Consider the following 23,744-nt stretch of genomic DNA (forward strand, 5'->3'; position numbering starts at 1 on the left):
ATCCAAAAAAGTTTGTTTCACTTAATACTTGGTCTTTTCATTTTTTTCCCTAAACATAACTAAAATATTTAAATTATTTCCAAGTTTAAAATTTAGAATATTAAAACATCATAAAAAATTATTAGCACTGAATCTAATAAGGGATTCCTTTGAAATGTCCTCTGAAAATGTTCATGGGACAGATGCAGTTTAGAATCTGCCTCATTCTGAACCCGATTTCACAGGTTTTTCTATGAGCTAAAATTTACATCAGCTATGACAGAATCTAACGCTACTGAGATACTTTAGTTCAACAAATCAATTGTCATTTATTGTTTTAATGTTCTTGCTATTTTAACCTGTTTTCTTTGTTAGGGACTTGAGAAAAGAAAGAAAATAGCTTGGGTAGGAATGATGAGACAGGCAGAGATGTAATGAATCAGTTTGTTTGGGAAGCTGATCCAACTCTCTCATCTTTCTGTATTAAGCCTGTTCTCAAATGAAAATGACTGTTTCCTCATGAGTTCCTCTGAGTTTTGTTAATGTCTGCATTGCTGGATTTATGGTCAAATGTAACATATAGATGAAATGTGAACTTTCAGAGTTTTCACACTGTCCTGAACTTCTCTTTATAAACTTTAGTCCCTGACTGATTGTGCTAAATCTGTTGTAAGAATGTTTAATTGCAGACTCCACTAATTATTCAGTACTGCAGCAGCAAAGTATTATTTGTAAGAATTTGGTTATTTTTATACTTATACCGACTATAAATCTGCTCCTCTAGTCAGTAAAATGATGCAATAAAACGCCATTTTCAAAAAAATTCAGAGGTCTGGGGATTTAGCTCAGTGGTGCCGCCGCCTGCCTTGCAAGCACAAGGTCCCCAGTTCGATCCCTGGTACCAAAAAAAAAAAAAAATTCTTTAACATTTACTGCTCTGAATTTTTTTTTTTTTTTGTACCAGGGATCGAACTGGGGACCTTGTGCTTGCAAGGCAGGCGGCGGCACCACTGAGCTAAATCCCCGGCCCTCAAAAAGTAAATTATTTTTAACCTAGTTTAAGGATTAAGCATTTAAAAAAACACCACCCAACCATTACTAAGGGAGAAAGAAGTGAATCTGGAAGAGAATCCTCTCACCTCGGCAGCTTCATTCATCTTGACAATCATGGCGCTAACGACATCATCAGCATCACTAATAAAGGTGCCACCATCACGATTACGTCTACGCTTGCCACTCATGCTTTTTTTCCGCTGCAACATCATCTCAAAATCCGACAGGAAGTCCATACTAAGCAGTAACATAAAATTAAGTGACATCCAAGTTCTTTTAATCACACATTTATCACAAGAAAACTAAATTCCTTAACTCTAACTCAACGGGATGCTGCTTTTTAAAAGTGCAAGTTCTTATAACCTGTTATTAAAACAGCTTACTGCAGCCCTTATATCCACCTTCTGTTCTACCCCATGGGCTATACATTAATCACCAACAGCCTTAACCACCTCACACTTGCATCTATCAGCTTTGAGAAGAAACATTTCAAGTTTTCATTCAGCTGTAGATGCATTGCCTTTTTTTGGAATAGGTGTTCAAGTAATTATTTGTATGTTTCTATCTTTTTTTTTTTTTGGTACTGGGGATTGAACTCGGGACCTTGCGCTTGCAAGGCAGGCTGCAGAACCACTGAGCTAAACCCCTGGCCCTGTATGTTTCTATCTTATACTGCTTAAGCAGAAAAAAAAAACAACTATTGCTTTTTCATGATAAGAGAACAACTCACAACAATGACACTGAGATAAAAGATGAAAATTTATATAGGCTTATTAAGAATCTCAGACATTTATAGCTTTTAAGTCACACTTAAAAGAGGAAGTTGGGGCAGGGGATTTAGCTCAGTGATTCCAGCACCTGCCTTGAAAGCACAAGGTCCTGAGTTCGATTTCCGGTACCAAAAAAAAAAAAGAAGTTGACTCACTCTCTGACACTATTTGTATAAATTTAAATTTCTAAGTACTGTACTGCCAAACTCAGCTTAATTCTAGAATATGTGAGTACAATACGATCACATACTCAGTTGTTAAGACTTCAGAATTATTTCCTTCCCCCTCAAAATCAGCTTTCTCTAAAACAAACATATTTTTAAAGTTTTTTTTTTTGGAAGAGTTGCTTGGTGAGACATAAATTAAGAGTCTGATGTCATATAAAAGTAACATCACAAATTAGGACATCTAAGCACAGGCAAATAATAAATAATTCACTGACAACAGCATATACACTGAAGATAGAGAAAAATGGAACAGATGTTTTCCTAAATTTAGAAATCAAAATGAAACCATAAAGTTTAAGTTTCTACCTTCATTTATTTAGCTTCCTTTAAACAAATTCCTTAAAAAACAAATATCAAAACTTACTGCTTGCCTCTCTTGATGTTATCATCAGAATCTGAATCTTCTACTTCTTTCACCTGTGTTTCACCTTTTTCTTCTTCCAAATCTTCTTGATTAAAACCCTAAAGACAGAGTTAGTTATTACATCCCCCTTACAGATTTTTCTTCTGTAAACTACTCTTAATTTTTTGCAATGTATCCACAAAGAACAAAAATAGGTATCAAAAAGGATGTAGCAAAAACTCCCTCCCTAGCCATTAGTGTTACTAGTTTTCTTATTTCCTTCCAAAAACAGTCTTTTTATATAAGTATTTCTGCCTATATATTTAGTATCTTTTAGTATATGAATAGATTATTCACAGAGGGTATGAGACATTGCTCTGCACTTCCCAAAATTAACAAGAAAATGTACACACCAATCCATATCAGCATGAAGTATCCTCATTCTTTTTAAGGCTTTGGGTTATTTCACCAGATAGGGCTGTGACAATAATTTGCTTAACACATTTGCCTGCCATTGTTATGCGTATCTGAAATTCTTAGACATATTTGCCACACTGTCTTCCACAGATGTTATGCCAATTATCCATCCTTCCAGCAAAATGTCAGCGTATGCTTCCCTAATCTCCTCATACAGCAGGTTATCAAACACTGATATCCACCAATCTCTGGACCAAAACACAAAAAGCTTTTCAGTATGGTTTTATTTTCATTCTCTTATTATGACTGAATTGGGACTTTTTTCATGTTTAAGAAGCCATTTGTAATCCTTTCTCTGTAGGGGACCGCAATATTGATTATGTCCAAAGCAGGCTGTAAGCAGTACAGGCTATAAAGAGTTAACCCCTCAATTGGCTTATTTTGAAAAGTGAGTCTGGCTGAGGCCAAAGTGCCAAGGTCAAAGTAACTCACACCCAAATTCTGTTCCAATTAAAATCTTCTTGATTAGGACAAGGATTTAATTATAACCATATTTTATCTATTCTGTTCCTAATTTAAGAGTGCTTTGTCCTTTTCCTTTACAAACCTTGCCTGCATTAGTTTCCACAGAAACTGCATGACTGCATGTCCTCGCACATAGTTTGCCTTTACCTCAACTGATCACCAATAAAAATGAGTGGCTTGGTCTGACCAGTGCTTTTGGTGATTAAGCAGCATCAGCCATCTTGGCTCCCTGGTATCTCTGTCTCTTTAGTTCTGTCTTTTTAGTTTTTTTTCTTAGCCTTGCGCCGTAGCACTGAGCAGATGAGAACCTACTGCAGAGGTCTCTGATATTTCTCTATGAATTCTACTTTCCATTTTTATGGAAATGAAATGGCCAGTCTTTTCAGTACAGCTTCTCATTTTTGTTAGAAGCTCTCATACTTCAAGATGCCTTAATGGTTCACCTTAGTATGTTCTTTTTCTCAGTAAACTAAACTACAGCAAGGTGACGTTAACTCTCTAAACTAGATAAATACATCTTACTGTTGTTCTGTAATGCTGTATGAGTGAACTACATTAGGGCAGTAGCTGATGTCTGTGGCATACAGTCTTTCAAAAATTGTTAAATGAATTATTTCTTAGTATTTTCCTTAGCTTTGTTACTTTTTTACTACTTTGAATTAAATTCCCAATTCATCTACTTTCACTTTTTTTTTTTGGTACCGGGGATTGAACTTGGGACCTTGCACTTTTGAGGCAGGCAGCAGAACCACTGAGCTAAATCCCTGGGCCCCATCTACTTTCACTTTTGCTTTCATAAACTAACTTGATTTCTCTTCTGACTCAAGAACTATTTTTTTTTTTTGTACTGGGGATGGAACTCAGGAATTTGCACTTGTGAGGCAGGTGGCAGAACCACTGAGCTAAATCCCCAACCATCAAGAACCATTTTAACAAGGCGTCAAAATTTCCTAGTGGCAAGATGTTTTATTAATTGTTATTTTTAATTTCATTGCACTGGATTCAGAAAATATTAACTGTACTTCCTACTTTTTGGAAAAACTTAGTTTAAAATATATGTGGAAATGCAAAGAACCAAGAAAAGCCAAAGAAATGCTGATTATTAACAAGGTTTGAGGACATGACCAATTATTCAGAACTAATAATGTGCTAAAAGTACAACGATAGAGACCAACAGAACTGAGAAGATGGTACAGAAACAGTATGGAAAATATGTAATTAACTTATGAGAGAGATGGAAACACTGAGTACTAGGAAAGAATGATCATTTTTTTTTGTTGGTACTGGGGATCAAACTCAGGACCTTGTACTTTCGAGGCAGGCACCAGAACCACTGAGCGAAAAATCCCCAGCCCAAGAATGATCATTTCAATAAACTGTGCTAGGTAAACCACATATTCCAAACTGGGTGTGTTTATATAATGATTTTAACTTCTACTTCAAATCAAAAACCAATTCTAGGTGGACTGTACAGATATGAAAAGTAAAAAATAACTTTCTAGAAGATAACCTGTTAGAAAATCTTCATGACCTTGGGGATAGGCCAAAATTTTATTCATCGAAAGGTTCCATTAAGAAACGGTGGGGCCAGGGATTTAGCTCAGCGGGTGCCTGCCTTGCAAGCACAAGGTTCTGAGTTTGATCCCCAGGTATCAAAAAAAAAAAGAAAGGGTGGTGGTACACGCCTATAATCCCAGCATTTGGGAGGCTAAAGCAGGAAGACTGTCACAAGTTTGAGGCCAGCCTGGACTACATAGTAAGTTCAAAGCCAGACTGAATTACATAGTGAGACTGTCTCAAAACAAACAAACAAACAAACAAACAAAAAACAGGGAGAGAGAAAAGGTGGGCTGGGAATGGGATGTAGCTCATCAAGAGTACTTGCCTAGTGCATACAAGGTCCTGAGTTCATCCCTAGTACCAAACTAATGGATGAAGTAGGCAAACAAATGGAAGATCTTGTTAAAGGGTCCATATCCAGATTATATACAGAAAAATTTCCTGTGGCTTTTTGGGCTGTTTGTTCTGTTAGTTACATTCCTCTTTGTTCATGGATTTGCCCATTTCTCTTTGCAGTTTTGTAGATATTTAGAGCCATATTATCAAGCTCACAGAAGTAATGTTTTCTGCCTTAAGTCCACCTCTCTGACTAAATGTAGCTATATTTTCTTTTTTTTTTGGTACTGGGGATGAACTCAGGACCCTGCGCCTGCGAGACAGGTGCGTTGCCACTGAGATAAATCCCCAGCCCGATTTTCTTTTGCTAAGTGTTGATTTGGAGCATCTTTTCTTACTTTTATTTTCAATATTCATGTCAGATGATTCTCTTGCAATGTATAATTGGTTTTAAAATCCTGTCTTGATCATCTTTGTCCTTTATTAGAGTTTTTTTTTTTTTTTGGTGTGGTACAAGGATCAAACTCAGGACCTTGTACTTGCAAGGCAGGCGTGGTGCCACTGAGCTAAATCCCCGGCCCTAACATTTAATATATTTACGTTTTATTAATATCTGATATTATCAAAGGTTAAGTCTGTATCATTACTACATGCTACTTTATAACTGCTCTCTACTCTACATTTCTTTCCTCTTTTCCTGCATCCTTTTGGATTGATTAGCTTTTTTTTTTTGTAGTACTGGGGATCAAACTTGGGACCTTGCGCTTGCAAGGCAGACGGCAGAACCAGAGCTAAATCCCCGGCCCCTGATTAGCTTATATTATTCCATTATTTCTCCCAAAGTCTACTAGTGTACATTTCCATTCATTTGCAAAGACCTACAAACTCTGCAATTCCATATATATTCTCAGCTTGTTACTGCTGTCACATTTTAATTCTATATTTTAAAATGCACCAGACATAAATTTGTTTTCTTCAGTCAATGTTGAGACTAAGCCACATACTTTTTCATTTTCATTTTTCTTCCTTTTTACATCTCCCACCTTCTACTTGAGATCATTTTCTTCCTGTTAATTTCTTTAGGTTCTTCCTTTAGTTAATATATTGTTAATTCATTCCCTCTTTTATTTCACACTTATTCCTAAGAAGCACTTCTGCTGGATATAACAGATTTTTTAACTTCACAGCTATTGGATTCTACTGTTTCTGCTGAAAAGTTGGCTATTAGTCTAGTTGCTGCTTCCATGCATGCAGGCATGCACTCATTCATTCATTTACTCTATAGGGGACTGAAGCCAAGTAGGCTCTACCAGTACACAGGCTACAACCCCATCCTAGACTAGACTAGAGGATTCCGCTACCCTACCCAGCTGGTTGTTGCTTTCCTTAATGTTTTAATTCTTTTTTACTGTTATTGCTTTTAAGACTTTCTCATTTTCTTTGATCTACTCAAGTTTTACTGTAATGTTCTCAGATATAGATTTCTTTTTACTGTATTTACCCTGCATGCAATTTGTAGGACTTTCATAGTATATAGTTTTTTGTATTATTTCTGTAAACACTGCTTCAATTATATGTTTTTCCTTCTCTACTGGTACTCCAATTGGTTATGTTAAACTTTATCAAGAACTATGTCTTTTGTTTTTTTACATTTCCAATAATATATCTCAATTCTTCATTGTAGATATTTCCTTGTAACTTATCTTACAGTTTACCAACTCTCTTTTGAAATATGTTTCTTGTTAAACTCATTTGTTGAATTTTTAATTTTAGCTATTACATATTGTAGTTCTGAAACTTCTACTTGTTTCTTGTTTTTATATTTTTGGTTTTGGTTTTTGAGACAGGGTCTCACTATGGAGTTCAGGTTGGCCTTGAATTCACTGTGTAGCCCACGGTGGCCTTGAACTCTCTGCAATCCTCCTGCCTCAGTCTCCAGAGTGCTGGGATTACAGGCATGTGCCACCATGCCTGGCTTTTACTTGGGTCTTTCCTAGATCTGTCTTGTCCTTCTAAGTATGCTTTGCTCTGATGAAATTTTTCTTTTTTTTCTCCTTGAACATATTTTTAAGGTTGTGTCTGAAATTCCTGTATTAAAAGCCCCTGGGTCTATTTTTTTTTTTTGATACCGGGAATCAAACTCCAGTCCTTGCGCTTTCGAGGCAGGCGGCGGAACCACTGAGCTAAATCCCCAGCCCAACCCTGGGTCTATTTTTATTGTCTTCAGTTACTATTGTTTCCTTTTATCTTTCACTGAATACTGTATTGTATATATGAAAAACCTGAATCATTAAAATCTGATTTCTGAGCTAAGATTTACTAGCCTTCTAGATGACTCAAGTTGACCTAAAACTCAAGCAAAGGCTATTTTTCTTCAGTTCACTCTTAATCCTTTGGTGCTGCTCTTGGAGTCCCAATCTACAGCATGGGGTTTTCAGGGTCTTCTAACCTCCCCAGGCCTGGAACTTTAAATTTTGTTCTTTTTTTTTTTTTTTTTAATTTATTGGTACATTTTAGGTATACAATACATTTACATTTATCAATGGGTGCTTGTACCTGAACATATATTAGTTATTTTTTCCCCCATTACCTATGCGCCCTTCACCCTCTCCACCCTTCCCTATTTACATATACTTTGTTTCCATTTTTTTTTTTCTTCCTCATAATTTTTCATTTCCCTTCTTCTCTTTCCCCTTCCACTCCCACCACCCCTACACCTTTGGACCTTTTCTTTCTATTTCAAATTATCAATTATTCATTTTAATCATTTTCATCCTTATTTACACTTTCAGTTTCTCACACTAGAGAAACTTTTCAGTATTTACACGTGTGTCCTATTTATTTTACTTAAGAGTATGGCCTCAATATGCATTCATTTAGCTATAAATGTCTCTAGTTTTTCATTCTTTATGGCTGAGTAATACTCCATTTATAAAAAAAACCACATCTTCTTTATCCAGTTTCCAGTTGATGGGCACTTGGGCTGTTGCCAAGCTTTAGCTATTACAAAAGAAAGAAAAGTAAAAATTTGAAAAGAGTAGAAAAAAGTAAACACTAAGAATTAAAAATAAGAGGAAAAGAAAATTTTTTTTCCTTTTTTGCAAATACCAAAAAATAAAAATGATGGGCCTCCTTCAGGGTATGTCTCTGCTGTCACAGTAGGCAACATAGGCATCCATGTGCGTATACGAGTCAATGAGTCTCAGCAAGCCAGCAGCAGACCTGTGAGATTCAGGCAGATTTCTAGCTGCTAGTCCCAAGTTGAGCTCCCTGTCCTCCTGCAGGGTTGAACTCTGCAAAGTTCTACTGCAGGTTCCAGTTGCCCTTCCCCTGAAGATAATGCAGGTTTTGATGGGAGGTAATGGTCCCAGGTGATGATCCCTCCAACTTACCAAGTACGGTGGTATGGTGTGCCTTTATTATAGAGATTTTCTTTATTTTTCCGCTGAGCTTCAGTTTTCATCAAGGAGCCTGAGAAGCCCTCTTTCTGTTACTAACTTCTGCTCTATCTTGTGGTGCTCAGGACAAGGGCCTTTATAATCCCCTGTGCCTCTGTAGTGTGGGACCAGGTAGCAGAAGAGCCGGAAGGCCAGAGGCGGGGTGGGGGTGGGGGTGGAAGTGGGCCTTGGAGGCATCCACGGGGCTAAGCTGAGTGCCGGATGGGAACGGAGCTCCAAGCCTCGCCTAGGACCTCACCGTGGTGTGGGCAGGGCCCGGGATGGGAGCTGGGGAGCTTCACACTGCTTGTCTCACCGGCTTGTGCTGGCTAGTTGCGCTGAGCAGAGTGCCAGATCTAAATTTTGTTCTTAAGGCCTGGTTTGCAGTGGGGCAAACACTCCTGAAGAAAAAGCAGTCTCAACTGCTGTTACCTTTCCAGGTTTCTATCTGCTGCCTTAGTAATTCCTTGCTACTTTGTTCCTTAGATGATGATTTCCAAATGTTTTTCTAGTTGTCTGTTTAATCCAAAATACCTAAACTGCCAATGGCAAAAGGAGAAGCTCCACAACTACTGTGACTCTAATTTTTAGCATAGTGCCTGTCTCTCTTTTTTTGGTCCCGGGGATCGAACTCAGGACCTTATGCTTGCGAGGCAGGCAGCAGAACCACTGAGCTAAATCTCAGGCCCAGCCTTTGCCTCTTAAAGTATTCCTTCACCCCACTATCTCAATTGGTACTTTCATGTCTTTTCATTTCATTTTGTGTTTTACTATTTCACTTTCTGAATCATTTTCTTCTGGATTTTTCTCCTGAATACATCATAGTGATTTATTCCTACTTATTGTAATAGTGTAATAGATAACTACTACCATAAAATAGAAAAAAAAGCAGTTAAAGTATTTCCATCATACTTACTGTGAATTCTTCTTCTTCTTCATCACCAGATTCTCCAAATATGTCTGCAATAAGATTTCTAGAAAAGAAACAAATTATAAAAGCATTAATCTGCTTTTTCCCCATTTGCAGAGAAATCATTTTTTAATAGGGTATAATTTATACATAGTAAAATTTGCATATCTTAAAAGTGTCCAATTCAATGGGCTTTAAGAATTTATGCATTCATTTAACCCATACCCCTATCAACATGCAAAACAATCCCATCTCCCCAGAAAGTTCCCCATCCACCCTTCTAGTCAGTCCCCCTACATCAACATCCTGGGAGCAATCAGTACTCTGATTCCCATCATCACAAATTAGTTTCGGCTGTTCTTAAACTTTACATAAATAGAATCATATGTCTCTGTGCTCTCTGCTTTCTTCATTTACTATCTTATTTTTGGGATCCAACCATGTATATATAGTATGTGTACAGGTAGCTCAGGAACTAAAATCCTAATTTCCAAAGTCATGAAATTAGGCAGTATCTCATCATGAAATCTTTATGCAAGTTTAAAAATTTTGCAAGACAAACACTCCATACTACCTAATAACTAGAAAAGTTACATTATACTGTCACTTACTCTTCATCATTGCCCGACTCACTATCACTGCCAAACAGATCCTTCTCTTCATTTTTCTTATCAGACAATTCTTTCCCTCCTTCTTCGCTGTCTGATGCTACAGTCTTCTCTCTTTTGCTTGACTTGTCTGACACAACATCACTGTCAGAGTCATCAGCGTCAGAGGCAACACGACTCTTCTTTGCTGCTTTTGAGGAAGAAAATCATCATTAATCTTACTCTGTCATGGTCATTCTACTACTAAAAATAATGAAGCCGGGTGTGGTGGCACATGCCTGTAATTCTAGTACTCAGGAGGCTGAAGGAGGAGGATTGCCAGGAGTTTGAGGCCAGCCTGGGCTACACAGTGAGTTCAAGGTCAGCCTGAACTACATCACGAAAAGACTCTGTCTCAATAAATAAATAAATAAATAAATAAACAAACAAACAAACATAATGGGTGCTCTCAGGTGTCAGTATTGTGACACTGAAAAAAAAAGAAACAAAAAACAAAGGATCTCCTAACACATGGTTAAAAAGTGAAAATAAATAAAAAAGAAAGAGGGCCGGGGATTTAGCTCAGTGGTTTCGCCGCCTGTTGTGCAAGTGCAAGGACTCGAGTTCGATCCCCAGTACCAAAAAAAAAAAAAAAGAAAGAAAGAACTAGCAGTAAGTGTAGCTCAGTGGTAGAGCTTGCTTAGTATGCCCAAGGTCCTGCATTCAACCCTCAGTACTGCAAAAACAAAAACAAAACCTCCCAAATACCTCACATTCAGAGTCATCTTACAAACTGTGTTATTTTGCTTAGGAAAAAAATGGTCAAAAGATGAAGAAAGAAATCATCATTATAAAGCTGGTATTAAAAATCACCTTTCCTTTTAAGGTCAGCAAGTAAGGATAGCAACTGGCATCGTTTTCACACTGGCTAGTATTACAACTAATAAGGCATGAGGATCGCCACGAGTTCGACATCAGCCTGGGCTACACAGTGAGTTCATGGCCAGACTGAACCACATAGTGAGACTCCAACTCAAAAAAACCAAAGAGGGGAAAAAGAGACTGGCTATTCCTTTCTAGGACTATTCATGTTTCTTAATTATTGCTTATCAGTTTAACATTTCTCATCCTTCTTGATAAACTGACAGTATGTGTGAGACTCTTTTAACCTTCTCCTCCTGTAACTGTCAAGTTATTATGGAATGTTTTTTTCCAAAGACGTCAAGTTTCACAAGAAAGTAATCAAGTAAAATTACTACCTGTGAAAATGGGGTCTCAGGTAGCCAAGGCTGGAATACCCTGTAGACAATCTCTTCCAAACCTCCCACTATCTGGGTACTCAATGGTGTTTAACAAACAAAGAGAAATACCCACGGAGCCTCAGTTACTATCTGGTGGGAACCTACTGAACCAGCCATTAGAGACCCACAGCCAACTCTTGAAACACTTGGGTTTTCGCGTGAACTCATTTCTCTGGAACATTCCCCTTTCTGGTAAAGACAATCTAAGTCTTACACTCAGTCTACCTTATCACTCTGACCAGCCAAAAGGTAACAGATGCTGCCAGAACATGTCAAAGGGTGTTTAAATAAGCTCAGGCAATGAGAACCAGGAATAGAGAGTATCAAGTGAAGAATATGGATCTAACATAACAGAAAAGGACATAGCTAAAAGCTTGGGCAATAAGGAAAGCTACCCAAAATAACCCTTACAGGCTCTTTCTTCATCTTCACTATCAGAAAGCACAGCGGCTTTCCGCTTTGCTACTCTTTCTTCCTCGTCTTCTTTTTCTTCATCTTCATCACTGTCCATTTTCTGCCTTTTGGGCACTTCGTCCTCGCTGTCAGAACTGTGAAACTTTTTTCTGGCTGTATGGCTATCTGAGTAGGAGTCATTCTGAACCTCTGCATCCGCTCCCTTATTCTCCCCGTCACTGTCATCATCTGACTGTGGCTTCTGTTTGAGGGGGGCAGCGTCCTCAGCTTCAGAGTCACTAGCCGGTCCCTTCTGAGGCTCCTCATTCTCAGAGTCGCTGACTTGTGGTTTGGGGAGCTCCTCATTTTCTGAGTCACTGGCCTGGTGCCTTGGGGGTTCCTCACTTTCCGAGTCACTAATTTGGGGCTTGGGGAGCTCCTCATTTTCTGAGTCACTGGCCTGGTGCCTTGGGGGGTCTTCACTTTCAGAGTCACTAACTCGGGGCTTGGGGAGCTCTTCATTTTCTGAGTCACTGGCCTGGTGTCTTGGAGGGTCCTCACTTTCTGAGTCACTTATCCGGGGTTTGGAGAGCTCCTCATTTTCTGAGTCACTGGCCTGGTGCCTCGGGGGTTCCTCACTTTCTGAGTCACTGACCCGAGGCTTAGGAAGCTCCTCACTTTCTGAATCACTCATTTGTGGTTTGGGGGCCTCCTCGTTTTCCGAGTCACTGGCCTGGTGCTGTGGCAGCTCCTCACTCTCAGAGTCAGTGCCTTGAGGTTTTAGAGCCTCAGTCTCAGAGTCACTGGTGGGACTCTTCTGGACCTCTTCTATCTCTGAGTCACTGGCAGCATGCTTTTGAACCTCTTCATTTTCAGAGTCACTTGCATGTCCATTAAGCAGCTCCTCATTTTCAGAGTCACTCCCAGGTAATTTCTGGGTCTCCTCACTCTCTGAGTCACTCCCGTGCTGATTGGCATCCTCATTTTCAGAATCACTCACAGGAGGCTCTGCCCGCTCCTCAGACTCAGAGTCACTGTCCTTGGGCCTGTGAAGCTCCTCACTTTCAGAGTCACTAGCATTAAGATTTGAGGGCTCATCATTCTCAGAGTCTGTCATGTGATGTCTTTTGATGAGACCATCTTCTGGATCGCTACGTTCATTCTGAAAAAAAAGAACACCTTAGCACCACGCAAAACAAATTTGATAGTCAAATGTTTAAATTTTTCAACAATTCTTTAAATGTAGGAATATATACACTTAAATGTGTAATTCTTATCCCATACCTATAGAGAAACATCCCACTTTAGAGGCCAATCTGTGAAATGGCTTACTATACATAGTGTGAACATCTGAAAGAGGAAAGATAACTAAAACTAATCTGTACAGCATGAGGTTAATTCTGAAGAGCTAGATTTTTTAAAAAAGGAAAGAATGAATTCCTAACTTCCTCATATAATTCTAGTTCCCAAAATCCTATTTTTCAGATTAGTGTAACAAAGTTCTTTTACATATAAGCATTCTTGGGTTTTATTTTAGGGAAAAAGATCATAAAACTTAATTGTATTAAAAGGTCAAATAATACACATTCTCCAATGAGAATCTAAACAAGGAAAGGAGGAGTTACCATTTTCTAAGCATTTATTAGGAGCTCATAGTATTTTGTGCTCTCATGTACATTGTTTCCTCACAACATTACTTCATGTAAGAAAACAGGCTTTGCATAGTCACAGTTACACACCTTCTACCTCTGGAACAAAAGCTTAGTTTTAGGGAGAACATGATTAATCTAAACTAACACATAATGTAACCTGAAATAACTACTTTGAAAACATGCTCCAGGGCACAAACTTAACAAACACATGCTATATAAAAATACAGAAAAGATATACGAAACTAAACACATCAAAATACCAGTAACAAGTATTTTAGGATTTAGAAAATCTCTAGAATCTCTACAGAAACACAAAGTATTTCTGTGTTTGAATGTTCTGTCTTAAAAAACCTACTGAGCCAAATATTTCTTGAGAACATATGACTGAGGATACATGGACTTAGCACAGACTAATATTCAAGAATCAGAGTCTCTAATAACAAATATGCCCGTCATCACACTATGAACAGTTAAGTGATGAGAGAATTCAATGACAAGAAAAAATGGCACGAAGATATTTTCATAAAACTGATTCTTCAACTTCCTTGGGCTCATTTAAAGACTGAGTACGCTGTGTTTACAACTTTAAAGACCACATAAGCAAGCCTACAAAGCAAAGTTTGTTTTTATTACTGTGACAACACAGCATGCCAAAGAAACAATTGCTATATAAATTAACTGAAATATGAACTCACCAAAATCATAAAAATTTCAAAATTCCCAAGGGCATTTTCTTGACTTCTCACTCAGCATGGTACTAGACTCCCTGTCACATACCTACTATCCCAGTGAAAGTGGTATTTACCTATTAAGTGTGGCATCAGCATAGGAGGGAGAACACAGAATCTTGCCAGTATAGTGCAATACTCCATATACTCAAGGTTTACTTTAGCCATACTTCCTAACTTAAAAGAATGTAGATGAAAAATTTATCTAGAATGTAAGCTCTAAGAACACAGGTAGTATTGGGTTTATTTTCTTCACTAAGATATGCCTAGAGCATAGAATGGTTTCCAGCCACATATATTCACAATAAAGTACTTACTGAATGGATGATAATAAAAAAGTAGAAATAATATAAAGTAAGGAATAATTAATTCCATAAGCATGTGTAAGGTCTACTGTGTGCAAGGCACTAACAATCAAAGCTAAGTATGTTTCTCAGTGCCTGACCCTGAGGAGCTATTATCTAATGAGAAACCAGCCAAACATACCATAAACCCACTGATACAATAGTATACATACTATTATGAAAGTCTGTACACGGCATTTTGAAAACCTATAGGAAATGAGTGTATTTATGAAACCGAATTGTAAAAGGTGTGAAGACCACAGGTATTTCTCCACTTAGTTTGTGATGACTACATAGTTAATTAGGATGGAGAAGGAACCAGAAGAAGGCAAAATGGAAAGTGCAAACTGGCCTTTGGAAAGCTTTTCATGGCACACACCTCATATAACTTGTTTATGCGTGAGTCAACTTATTTTAGCTGCAAACGGTAACCATCATGGTTAGGTCCAGAAACAGGAATGATCTTCAGAACCAAAATGAGAAAAATGACTAATAGAAAGTAAGAATCTGGGCAGCTCAGAGAACTCAGAAAAGGGAACTCCAGATCTTTTCACTAGAATACTATCAATAACATGACTCAGCTCTAATCATGCTACTTCACTGTCTAAAATCTAACTTTTAAATGTCTAGGGGAGGTGACCTAGTTGGCCAACACAGTTTCAGATGTAACTCAAAGGCCAAAGTAGAAGGCAGCACTGGGAGCCACTCCCAAAGCACAGAGATACCATCACTGGACAAGGGCCCTAGAACTTACAGACAACCCTCTATCCTGGATATCCTGACACACAATGTATGCACTGCAAAACAAACAGTACAAGGACATTACATATGAAAACAATTGTAAAACTTATGGATTTCCATCAACTTTAAAGGAGTTTCACAAGAGCCTGGGTATCATGTGGCAACACAGGGAGAAATCAGTGAGGCAAGAAAGTGCTAGTCAACAGACTCAAGCGAGAAGATAAATAGCCAATGACACAGAACTTGGGAAAAATACGTTATAAATTATACAGCTAATTCAAAGTTATAATATTCAAAAGTTTCAGGCCAGTTTTGGCAATTAAATTGTAAATTTGGAATACAAGTTTTTAGAAGTCAAATAATAAGCACAACATACAGTAGAAAGTGCAAGTGAAATGGTATTTTTTTAATAACACAAGAAACACTCTGGTTGGCACTGTCAGAAAAACAGAACATACTGAGGCTTTAGAAATGTCTATAACGCCTCACACCTCACTTTACACTGCAGTTGTAAAGTACTACTGGTTACCCATTGTAAGGAAAAATCTTGTTTAATTTAGCATACAACTCTTTTCCAGACCAAGGCCACAATACACAGAGAAATAACTGATATTCTTTTTTTGTCCCAGTACCAGGGATTAAACTCAGGACCTTACACTTATGAAGCAGGTGGGGCACCACTAAGCTACATCCCCAGCCCTCTAACTGACATTGTTAAACCAAAAAGCAAATATTAAAACTGTGGTAAACGTTAATTTGGACATTTCAAAGTAGTCTAAAAACTGTCAAACAAGATACTTGTTTTTCTTCACCCATCAGAAATGTCAAACTCAAAACAACTGAAATTGTATACAACCTTAACATTATAAATTAGTAAAACACTGAACAAACAGTAAGTTACACAGTAAATTCCATGAGGAAATAACTATAGGACAATTTTGAAAAACATGTTTCACCTGATCCTACATCCAGAAAATCTTAACATCCCTCTACTGGAATTTGTCAATGCAGGAAAGAAGCTGAGAGAGGCTGGGGATATATCTCCGTGGTAACACACTTGCCTAGCATGTGTGAGATGTTCGCAGCAACACAAAATAAATAAATACAAGTTTAAAAAAGAAAGAAAGAATCTGAGAAAACCAACAACAAAATAATACAATGTTGTTAATCCACTGTAGTACTTGGGCAGCTGCTCAAGAGAAACTCCATTTTTATTAGAACACACCTAAAATGAAGCTACACAGAGTGAAAAACACTCCTAATGAGTACTGGGAAGAAAGAGTCTATATAATGAATGCTTAAGATTTACAAAAAGTCAAATCTTGCCTACCTCTCCAGACTCATTTCTGCCAGCTCAGCAACATTAATAAAAGATACATCCAAAGTTCCCAGGAATCTCTTGAGGAGCTTTGGTGAAAGCTTCTCACCTCCAGATACCAATTTCATTAGATCTGGGGAATGAGTCAAAGAATTTTCATTTTGACAAGTGATCTACATGACTGACCACATTTAAAAAATCCTATTCCAGCAATCTGGAAGTACTGATTTCAGTTAGCTTCATCCATGCATTTACAAATGTTGTTCCATTTGCCTAGATGCTCTGATCTTTACCTTGTCCTTTTCATAACTTTAAACCTGGCAAAAATATTCCTCTCCTGAAGCCTCTTCCATCTGTCTAGGTGCAACAGAACGTGACAGTTAAGAACACAGATTTTAGAGTCAGAAAGGCCTGGGGTCCAAACTCAAGCTCTGCCACATTCTACTGTGTGATGGCTAGAAATTTTCTCAATTCCTCAAACCTCCATGGTCTCAATGTGATGGGTATCCCTGGCTCCTCACCCAAGTGGCAGTAAACAATGTGAAGAGGCCATTTTGGGTTGTCCATGACAGGGGTGGATGTGTTACTAGCATTTCATTTCATGCCTGAGGGACCAAAAATGCAAAATAATCTGTAATACAGGTATGTTCAAGCACCCACAGCTGCCCTGGAAGAATGTCTTGATTGGGAAGCAACATGACATGTCTTGATTGGGAGGCCAAGGATAGGACCTGGAGATCTGACCAATGCATACACAGACAGGAGGCCTCATGAGTTTAAAGAATTCACAAGGTCCAAAAGAGACTGTGGCAAGAGATAAGCAAAGGACACTGGTCCCTATGAGATCTGAGAAGGTGAATATGGTCAGGGAACAAGAGAGAAAAATGAAGCCAAATGAGGAGTTCTGGTATCACAGCATGTCAAGTTCTCTAGACCTGCTCCCCAGGAAAATAGTGACAGATCATTCAAAAGCAACGATTACTTAAGCCTCTAGAAATGGTCCTAAGGGGCAAAGAGAAAATGAAGAAATATCTATAAAATTTTGGCAAAAGAAACAAGAGCTAGTTTCTGGTATTCGAACCAAGATTACTGTCTCCTTCCAACCTCAAAGCTAGCTCAGCAAGGCAGAACCCCTTCTCCGGACTACTGCAGACAAAACACAGGGCTCCCCATCTCCACTACTCTGAGCCTGAGGTCGTTCTTCCTTGGGAGATCTGGACATTCTGCCTTCAGATGTCTAAGTCCTGGGCAAGTGGACTTCAGAGGTGGGTGCTCGCATCTTCAGCTCAGCCCTTACTTAATGAAAGGGGTCGCTACTGAGAACAGGTGCCTCACACAGAGAATACAAGGGTTCTTGTCACCCTTACCTCGGCTTGTGACCCATGTCAGGAGAACAGCTGGCATCTCATTCCCACCCAGCAACTTCTAGAGGTGGGATGTCGCTGAAGGAGAAACTAGCCATTATCTTAAGCCCAGGGTGAGAGATTTTGCTGGGAGAAAAAAGACCACAACCAGACAACTCCTAATCTCTCCTTAAATAATATGAGTTCACTGGCAACTAGATTGGGGAAGTTATGGAGGAAAACATTTTGGGAAGGATTCTAGACACAGATTAAACTGCAAGCCAGCTAGTTTGCAGGAAAGAACCAAGGACTGGGACAGCTAGGAGGAGCCATCCTGAGGTTAGAATACCTACCAAACACTGTTCTCAGATTATCATTCCTTCAAAGCAGCCAGAATTTGATGAGATTAATACACAGAGCAATTTGTGCCCAGGGCACTGTTATACACAACAGCAGAACTGAGGAGCAACAAGGAATTTAAACACAGGAAGCAGGGAATTTAATCTCAAAGAAAAAGAGACCTGACAGCCTAAAAGTTAACAATTTAAGAAATGCTGAATAAGTATTCAACCAAGCACAGATCTCAGATTGAAAGTATCTGAAGAAACAGTATCTTACCTGGGTATAGTCTACTATGTAATAGGCCCTAGAACAATTTTTTCTTGTTATTATTCCCCTGACAATACAGTGTCACAACTACTTACATCGAATTTTCATTGTAGTATAGGCATAAGCACCTAGAAGATAACTAAAATTCTACAGGAGAATGCCCATAGGTCATATGCAAATATTACGCCATTTTAATTATTTCTGTTTGGGGCTTTGAGGCCCTAACCCATTTAAGTGTGCACTCTACCACTGAGCTATAGCCTAGCCCTTATGCTACTTTATGTAAGGGGGTTAGAGTATCCTGACTTTTGATAACCCCTGGGCACAGGCAACAGAGTTTTGGAACCAAGCCCCAGGCTCACAGAGGAAGGAGTGTGATGCTGCATCCATATCGTGCAACCACTAAAATTACACTTAGTGAGATTCTTTAATGCCATGGAGAAATACTTAAGGCATAATCTTAAGTCTAGACATAAAATATACACAATAAAGTCTTGAGTAACTTAAAATACTTTACATGTAAAGTACTTTATATGCATGGGGAGAATTAAAACATAGAAGATATATCATTTGTTTAGGTCATTTTCATTCTATGACTCATGTATTTTTTTGTTCTGTTTTGTTTTGGTACTGGGGATCGAACTTGGGACCTTGCGTTTTCGAGGTGTGCGGCAGAACCAGAGCTAAATCCCCGGCCCTAAAACGTAGAAGAAATAAGTCAAAAGATTAACAGTCATTTCTGTGATAGGAGTATGTTGATTTTAACTTTCTTCTTTAAACTTTAATATAATTTCCATTTTTTCAACAATATGGACATTTATTTAGAATTCATTATTATTACAAAAAGCAGCTAAAGTTGAGCTACATTACATTTATGTATAACTGAGGCAAGAAACCACGAACTGATACTGATCAAACTAATATTGCTTCCAAGGTAGAAATATTACACACCAAATGTAATAATGTTTATATTATCAAATAATTCCTATAATTAATATATTGGAATCTAGCCTAAATATCTAAGAGCCTATAAACAGAGAAGTGACATCAAAATAACCACAGGATGAGCCATCGCTGCACTTGTGTTTAGCTCTCTGACCTTCTCGTCCCTTACAGACTCCACTCTAGCCGCGCTGACTCCTTGGTGCTTGCTCGGGTTTAAGTCTAAAACGCCCTCCTAAAGGTTCACAGGTTCAGGGACAGCGTTTCTGCAAGTTCAGGCCTGGATCCTGAGGGCTCTACCTCCATCATTGGGTTAATCCCTTGATGAGATCACAATTTAATGGCATAACTGACAGCTGACAGAAACCGGTGGGGGCCTACATGAAGGGAATGAAACCTGGTCCCAGGCCCCTTCTCCTCAGACTCTTTCCCTCTCTCCTTGGCTGCCACAAAGTGAGGGGCTTTCCTCCACTAAGATATGTCTACATCATCCCAGGCCTAAAAGCAATGGAGCTGGCATTGCTATGGACTGAAACTTCTGAAACTGTTAACCAAATCTTTAAGTTGTTTTTCTCAGAGACTTGGTCACAGTGATGAAAGACCAACTCATATTGAGCCCTTTAATACTTCAAGCACACTCCCACCCTGGGGCCCTTGACTCAAATGTTCTCCCCTACAGACACTTTCCACATGGCTATTTCCTGCTTCCCTTCCTGCCTTCGCTCCAATGCCAGATTCCAGATAGGCCTACAGAGACTTCCCTATTCAACAGTGAAGCCCCTTCATCCTGGCAGCTGACAACATTCTCACCCTTTTTTGCTTCTTAGCAGTACTGAGATTGAAGCCAGGGCCTCGAATATGCCAGATAGGTGGCTCTACCACTGAGATACAACCCAGGCGTCTAGTTTTCTTCTTTGTCCACAGCACTTGTCACCTTCTAACAAACTATACAACTTTTAAAAACATGTATAGTCTGCATGTCTTTCTCTACCCACTGCAAAATAAATCCAAGAGAAAGATTTTTACTTTTAGTCATTGATATGTTCAAGGCACCAAAAGAGCACCATGCATATTAAGTGCTCAAAAAGCACATGATAAATGTATTAATACCTAATAACACAAATGTATAAATATAAAAATGACATGACAGAATTCTATCTACTACTTAAAATTGCACAATTTTCTGTGTATGTGTAATCAAGCAAAATATAACACACATACAGTTCTTAGAAAATCTGTCCATCTTTATCATTCTTACTTGTTTCAGTTTGTGTCTACTAAAAAACTTATGTTGACTTACTGAAAAATGTCTCAATTTTATTTCGCTAACACTGTGTAGGAGAGGCTGTACATAACAGGGAGGTACATTACGTAGTTTCAAAAGTATTTATAGGGAGGCCGGGGATTTAGCTCAGTGGTGCTGCCGCTTGCCTTGCAAGTGCAAGGTCCTGAGTTCGATCCCCCGTACCACAAAAAAAAAAAAAAAAATTATAGGGGCCAGGGATTTAGCTCAGTGGTACCGCCACCTGCCTCGCAAGCACAAGGTCCTGAGTTCAATCCCCGGTACCAAAAAAAAAAATCATGTATTAGGCCAAATATATTAACATGTATAAGATCTATTTTGTATTATTAAACAAAAGCAACTCTTAAAACTACACTTGCTTTATTATATGCACTGTAACAGTTCAAAGAAGGCCAACTCTTGATATAAAGTTTGAGAGGTGATAACCTTGTAACTATTTTAACTTTTCTTCAGATTGCAAATGATCACTGCTCCAATGAGACATTATTTGGAATGGGGAACCCCAGTCAAATTTGAAAGGCCTAGGTTATTTTCAAAATAGATTATGTGTTGTTAAAAAGATGCCTAATACTTGAAATTCGACCCAATCGGAACTTATTTACCTGTGAATATATCAGTAACAAGAACATCCCATTTCTTTTAAGAGCAGTTTTCTATTACTATTTATTTCTACTTCCTTTACTATCAAAGATTAAAACCTAAACCCTGTGGTAGGGACTCTACAACCCCTAAATGAAAGACACCTTATAGAGACATAAGGGAAAAGCTTCCTCAAAGATGTTGCTTAGCCAATACCTCTGAATGCCGTTCTAAGCTTCCAGTGTCGGATCCGGAATGCTGCTCATTGATATCATCCTCACCGTCTGACCCTGAATCCCGTTCATCCTGTACTGGGGTAGCACCACCATCATCTGCTTCAAAAAAAACAAAAAAAACAAAAAAAAACAAAGGTGGATGACATCTACAGGTGAAATGAACACAATGAATCAAGAATATCAGAGCAGGGCTTGGGATTTAGCTCAGTGGTGCCACCACCTGCCTCGAAAGTGCAAGGTCCTGAGTTCGATCCCCGATACCAAAAAAAAAAAGCGTATCAGAGCAAAAGTTACCGCTGACAAAAGTATAAGTAATGATACTAATATTCTGAACAAAACAATATTCATACAAATTCCAACAATTACTAACACATAATGTGTCATAAGTGGTAGCAAAAATACTTGAGGAATTATGAACCTTTAGAAAATCACTAAAGTTGGATGTGGTGGCAAATGCCTGTAATCCCAGCACTCAGGAGGCTCGGATAGGAGGATTGACACAAGTTCAAGACCAGCCTGGGCTACATAATGAGTTCAGGGTCAGCCTGGACCACAGAGAAAGAACTTGTCTCAAAAAAATAAAGACTATCACTAAAAACCAAGTTAGTAACTTCTAAATAATAGTGTGTTGCTCAATTATTTCAATTTTTATGCTAAAAACGTCTTTCTACAGCACTTACCACCTTCTAATGCATTACATGATTTTTCAAATTATTTTATTTCAGGTGGGTCTTTCACTTTACTGTCCAATCCTTGGAGCCTAGAACACTGCCTGACACATGATACACTGTTTATGCATGAAGAGTGCAATAACTCCAGTCTGGAAAGTGAAAATTTATTTAAGTAAAGCATACACTATTACAAAATGAGCTGTAAATATGAATTGCTACCTCACTTTAACCAATGCTTTAAAAATATGAACTAAAAACTAGGATTTAGGGCTGTTTAAGGCTATAGGAAGATTTGGTGAGATATTTAACAAAAATATTTTACTTCAACTTTGTTACCTCTTAACCTATGAACTATATTACACATAATTATTTTTTTTAAAGTAATTTAAGGGGGCCGGAGATTTAGCTCAGTGGTTCTGTCGCCTGCCTCACAAGCACAAGGTCCCGAGTTCGATCCCCGGTACCAAAAAAATAAAAAATAAAAAGTAATTTAAGGGCCGGGGATTTAGCTCAGTGGTTCCGCTGCCTGCCTCGAAAGCTTAAGGTCCCGAGTTCGATCCTTGGTACCAAAAAAAGAAAAAAAAAAAATTTAAAAACACAAATGAATTGAAAAAACTTCTGAAAACATTACAAAAAGCTTTAAGCAAAACAGCAGTACACTACTGAAAGGCATTTGCGGTCATTTTTATTTGCTGTCATAATAAGGAATGGAGATGAACTCAAAGCAATAACATCTTAAAAAAAAAAAAAAGCAGTAACATGTTAAGGCTTAACCAACTACTTAAGCACTTTGATATAGAACACCCAAATGGAAGGATACGAAGGGAAAGCAAACAACCTATGTCTTCCCACTACGTCCTGTCCTGTGAGTCTTTGTGTTCTGGGTGCCTGGCACAGTGTTAGCAGAGTGGGCCCCAGTGTGTGTACCTGAATAAACAAGGAAGACCAAACGTAAGTGAGGAGGAAAAAGAAAGATCTCCAAGTGAAGGAAAAGCACAACAATCGCCAATAGCCTTACTCTAAAATATTTATGCAACTCAAACAAGGGTGATGAATGTTCTCGCTGGGGAGCCAGCACTGCAGAAGAAATTAAACTAGCCCTAAATCGAGTGAAAAGTCTAGGAAGGATCCCTGACCCCTAGTGAACATTTCTTTGGATTCTCGATAAACTCATCTCAAAAAACCCCTTCAACCAGAAAGACGTACCTTCCCTAGCAGTGTTCCACAGTACCGTAGTAGGTGCTTCATTTGTGGAAGTGGCTCCCCTATTTCAGCAAAACTTCGCCAGTTCCGAAGACCGCTTTCCCTCTAACTCCCTTCTCCAAAGTTCTACCCCGAGGCCGCGGCTGGTTGCTTGCTAGGTGCGTCCCGCTCCGCCCCGCTGTCCCCTTCGGGACAGGTCCAGGAGGAAGGGTCTGCGGATCTCTCCCTCCCCTCCCG

General features: G+C 38.6%; 1 protein-coding gene across 10 annotated transcripts in view; it reads right to left on the reverse strand.

Annotated features, from left to right (window-relative positions):
- Positions 1-23,744, reverse strand: part of Iws1 (interacts with SUPT6H, CTD assembly factor 1) — a 39,777-nt gene that overhangs the window by 15,847 nt on the left and 186 nt on the right. For 5 of the 10 annotated variants that reach the window (XR_002398233.2, XR_015446309.1, XR_015446310.1 and 2 more), the window contains exons 2-7: positions 21,614-21,729; positions 11,857-13,000; positions 10,169-10,355; positions 9,564-9,621; positions 2,394-2,491; positions 1,119-1,269 (exon numbers count right to left, since the gene is read on the reverse strand). Coding sequence is in view for 7 of the 10 variants with exons in the window: in XM_004835957.4 (XP_004836014.1) it covers positions 1,119-1,269; positions 2,394-2,491; positions 9,564-9,621; positions 10,169-10,355; positions 11,857-13,000; positions 21,614-21,729 (1,754 nt within the window). In the remaining 3 variants the exon portion in view is untranslated. Of the gene's footprint in view, positions 1-1,118; positions 1,270-2,393; positions 2,492-9,563; positions 9,622-10,168; positions 10,356-11,856; positions 13,001-16,633; positions 16,755-21,613; positions 21,730-23,510; positions 23,738-23,744 lie in introns of those variants that run through there. The other 5 variants (XM_021266322.2, XM_087198528.1, XM_004835961.4 and 2 more) reach the window with 5 other exon arrangements.

The sequence above is a fragment of the Heterocephalus glaber genome, unplaced genomic scaffold (genome assembly GCF_053883595.1).
Source record: "Heterocephalus glaber isolate CG9 unplaced genomic scaffold, H.glaber_assembly_v1.0 deba00000347, whole genome shotgun sequence".
Taxonomy (NCBI): domain Eukaryota; kingdom Metazoa; phylum Chordata; class Mammalia; order Rodentia; family Bathyergidae; genus Heterocephalus; species Heterocephalus glaber.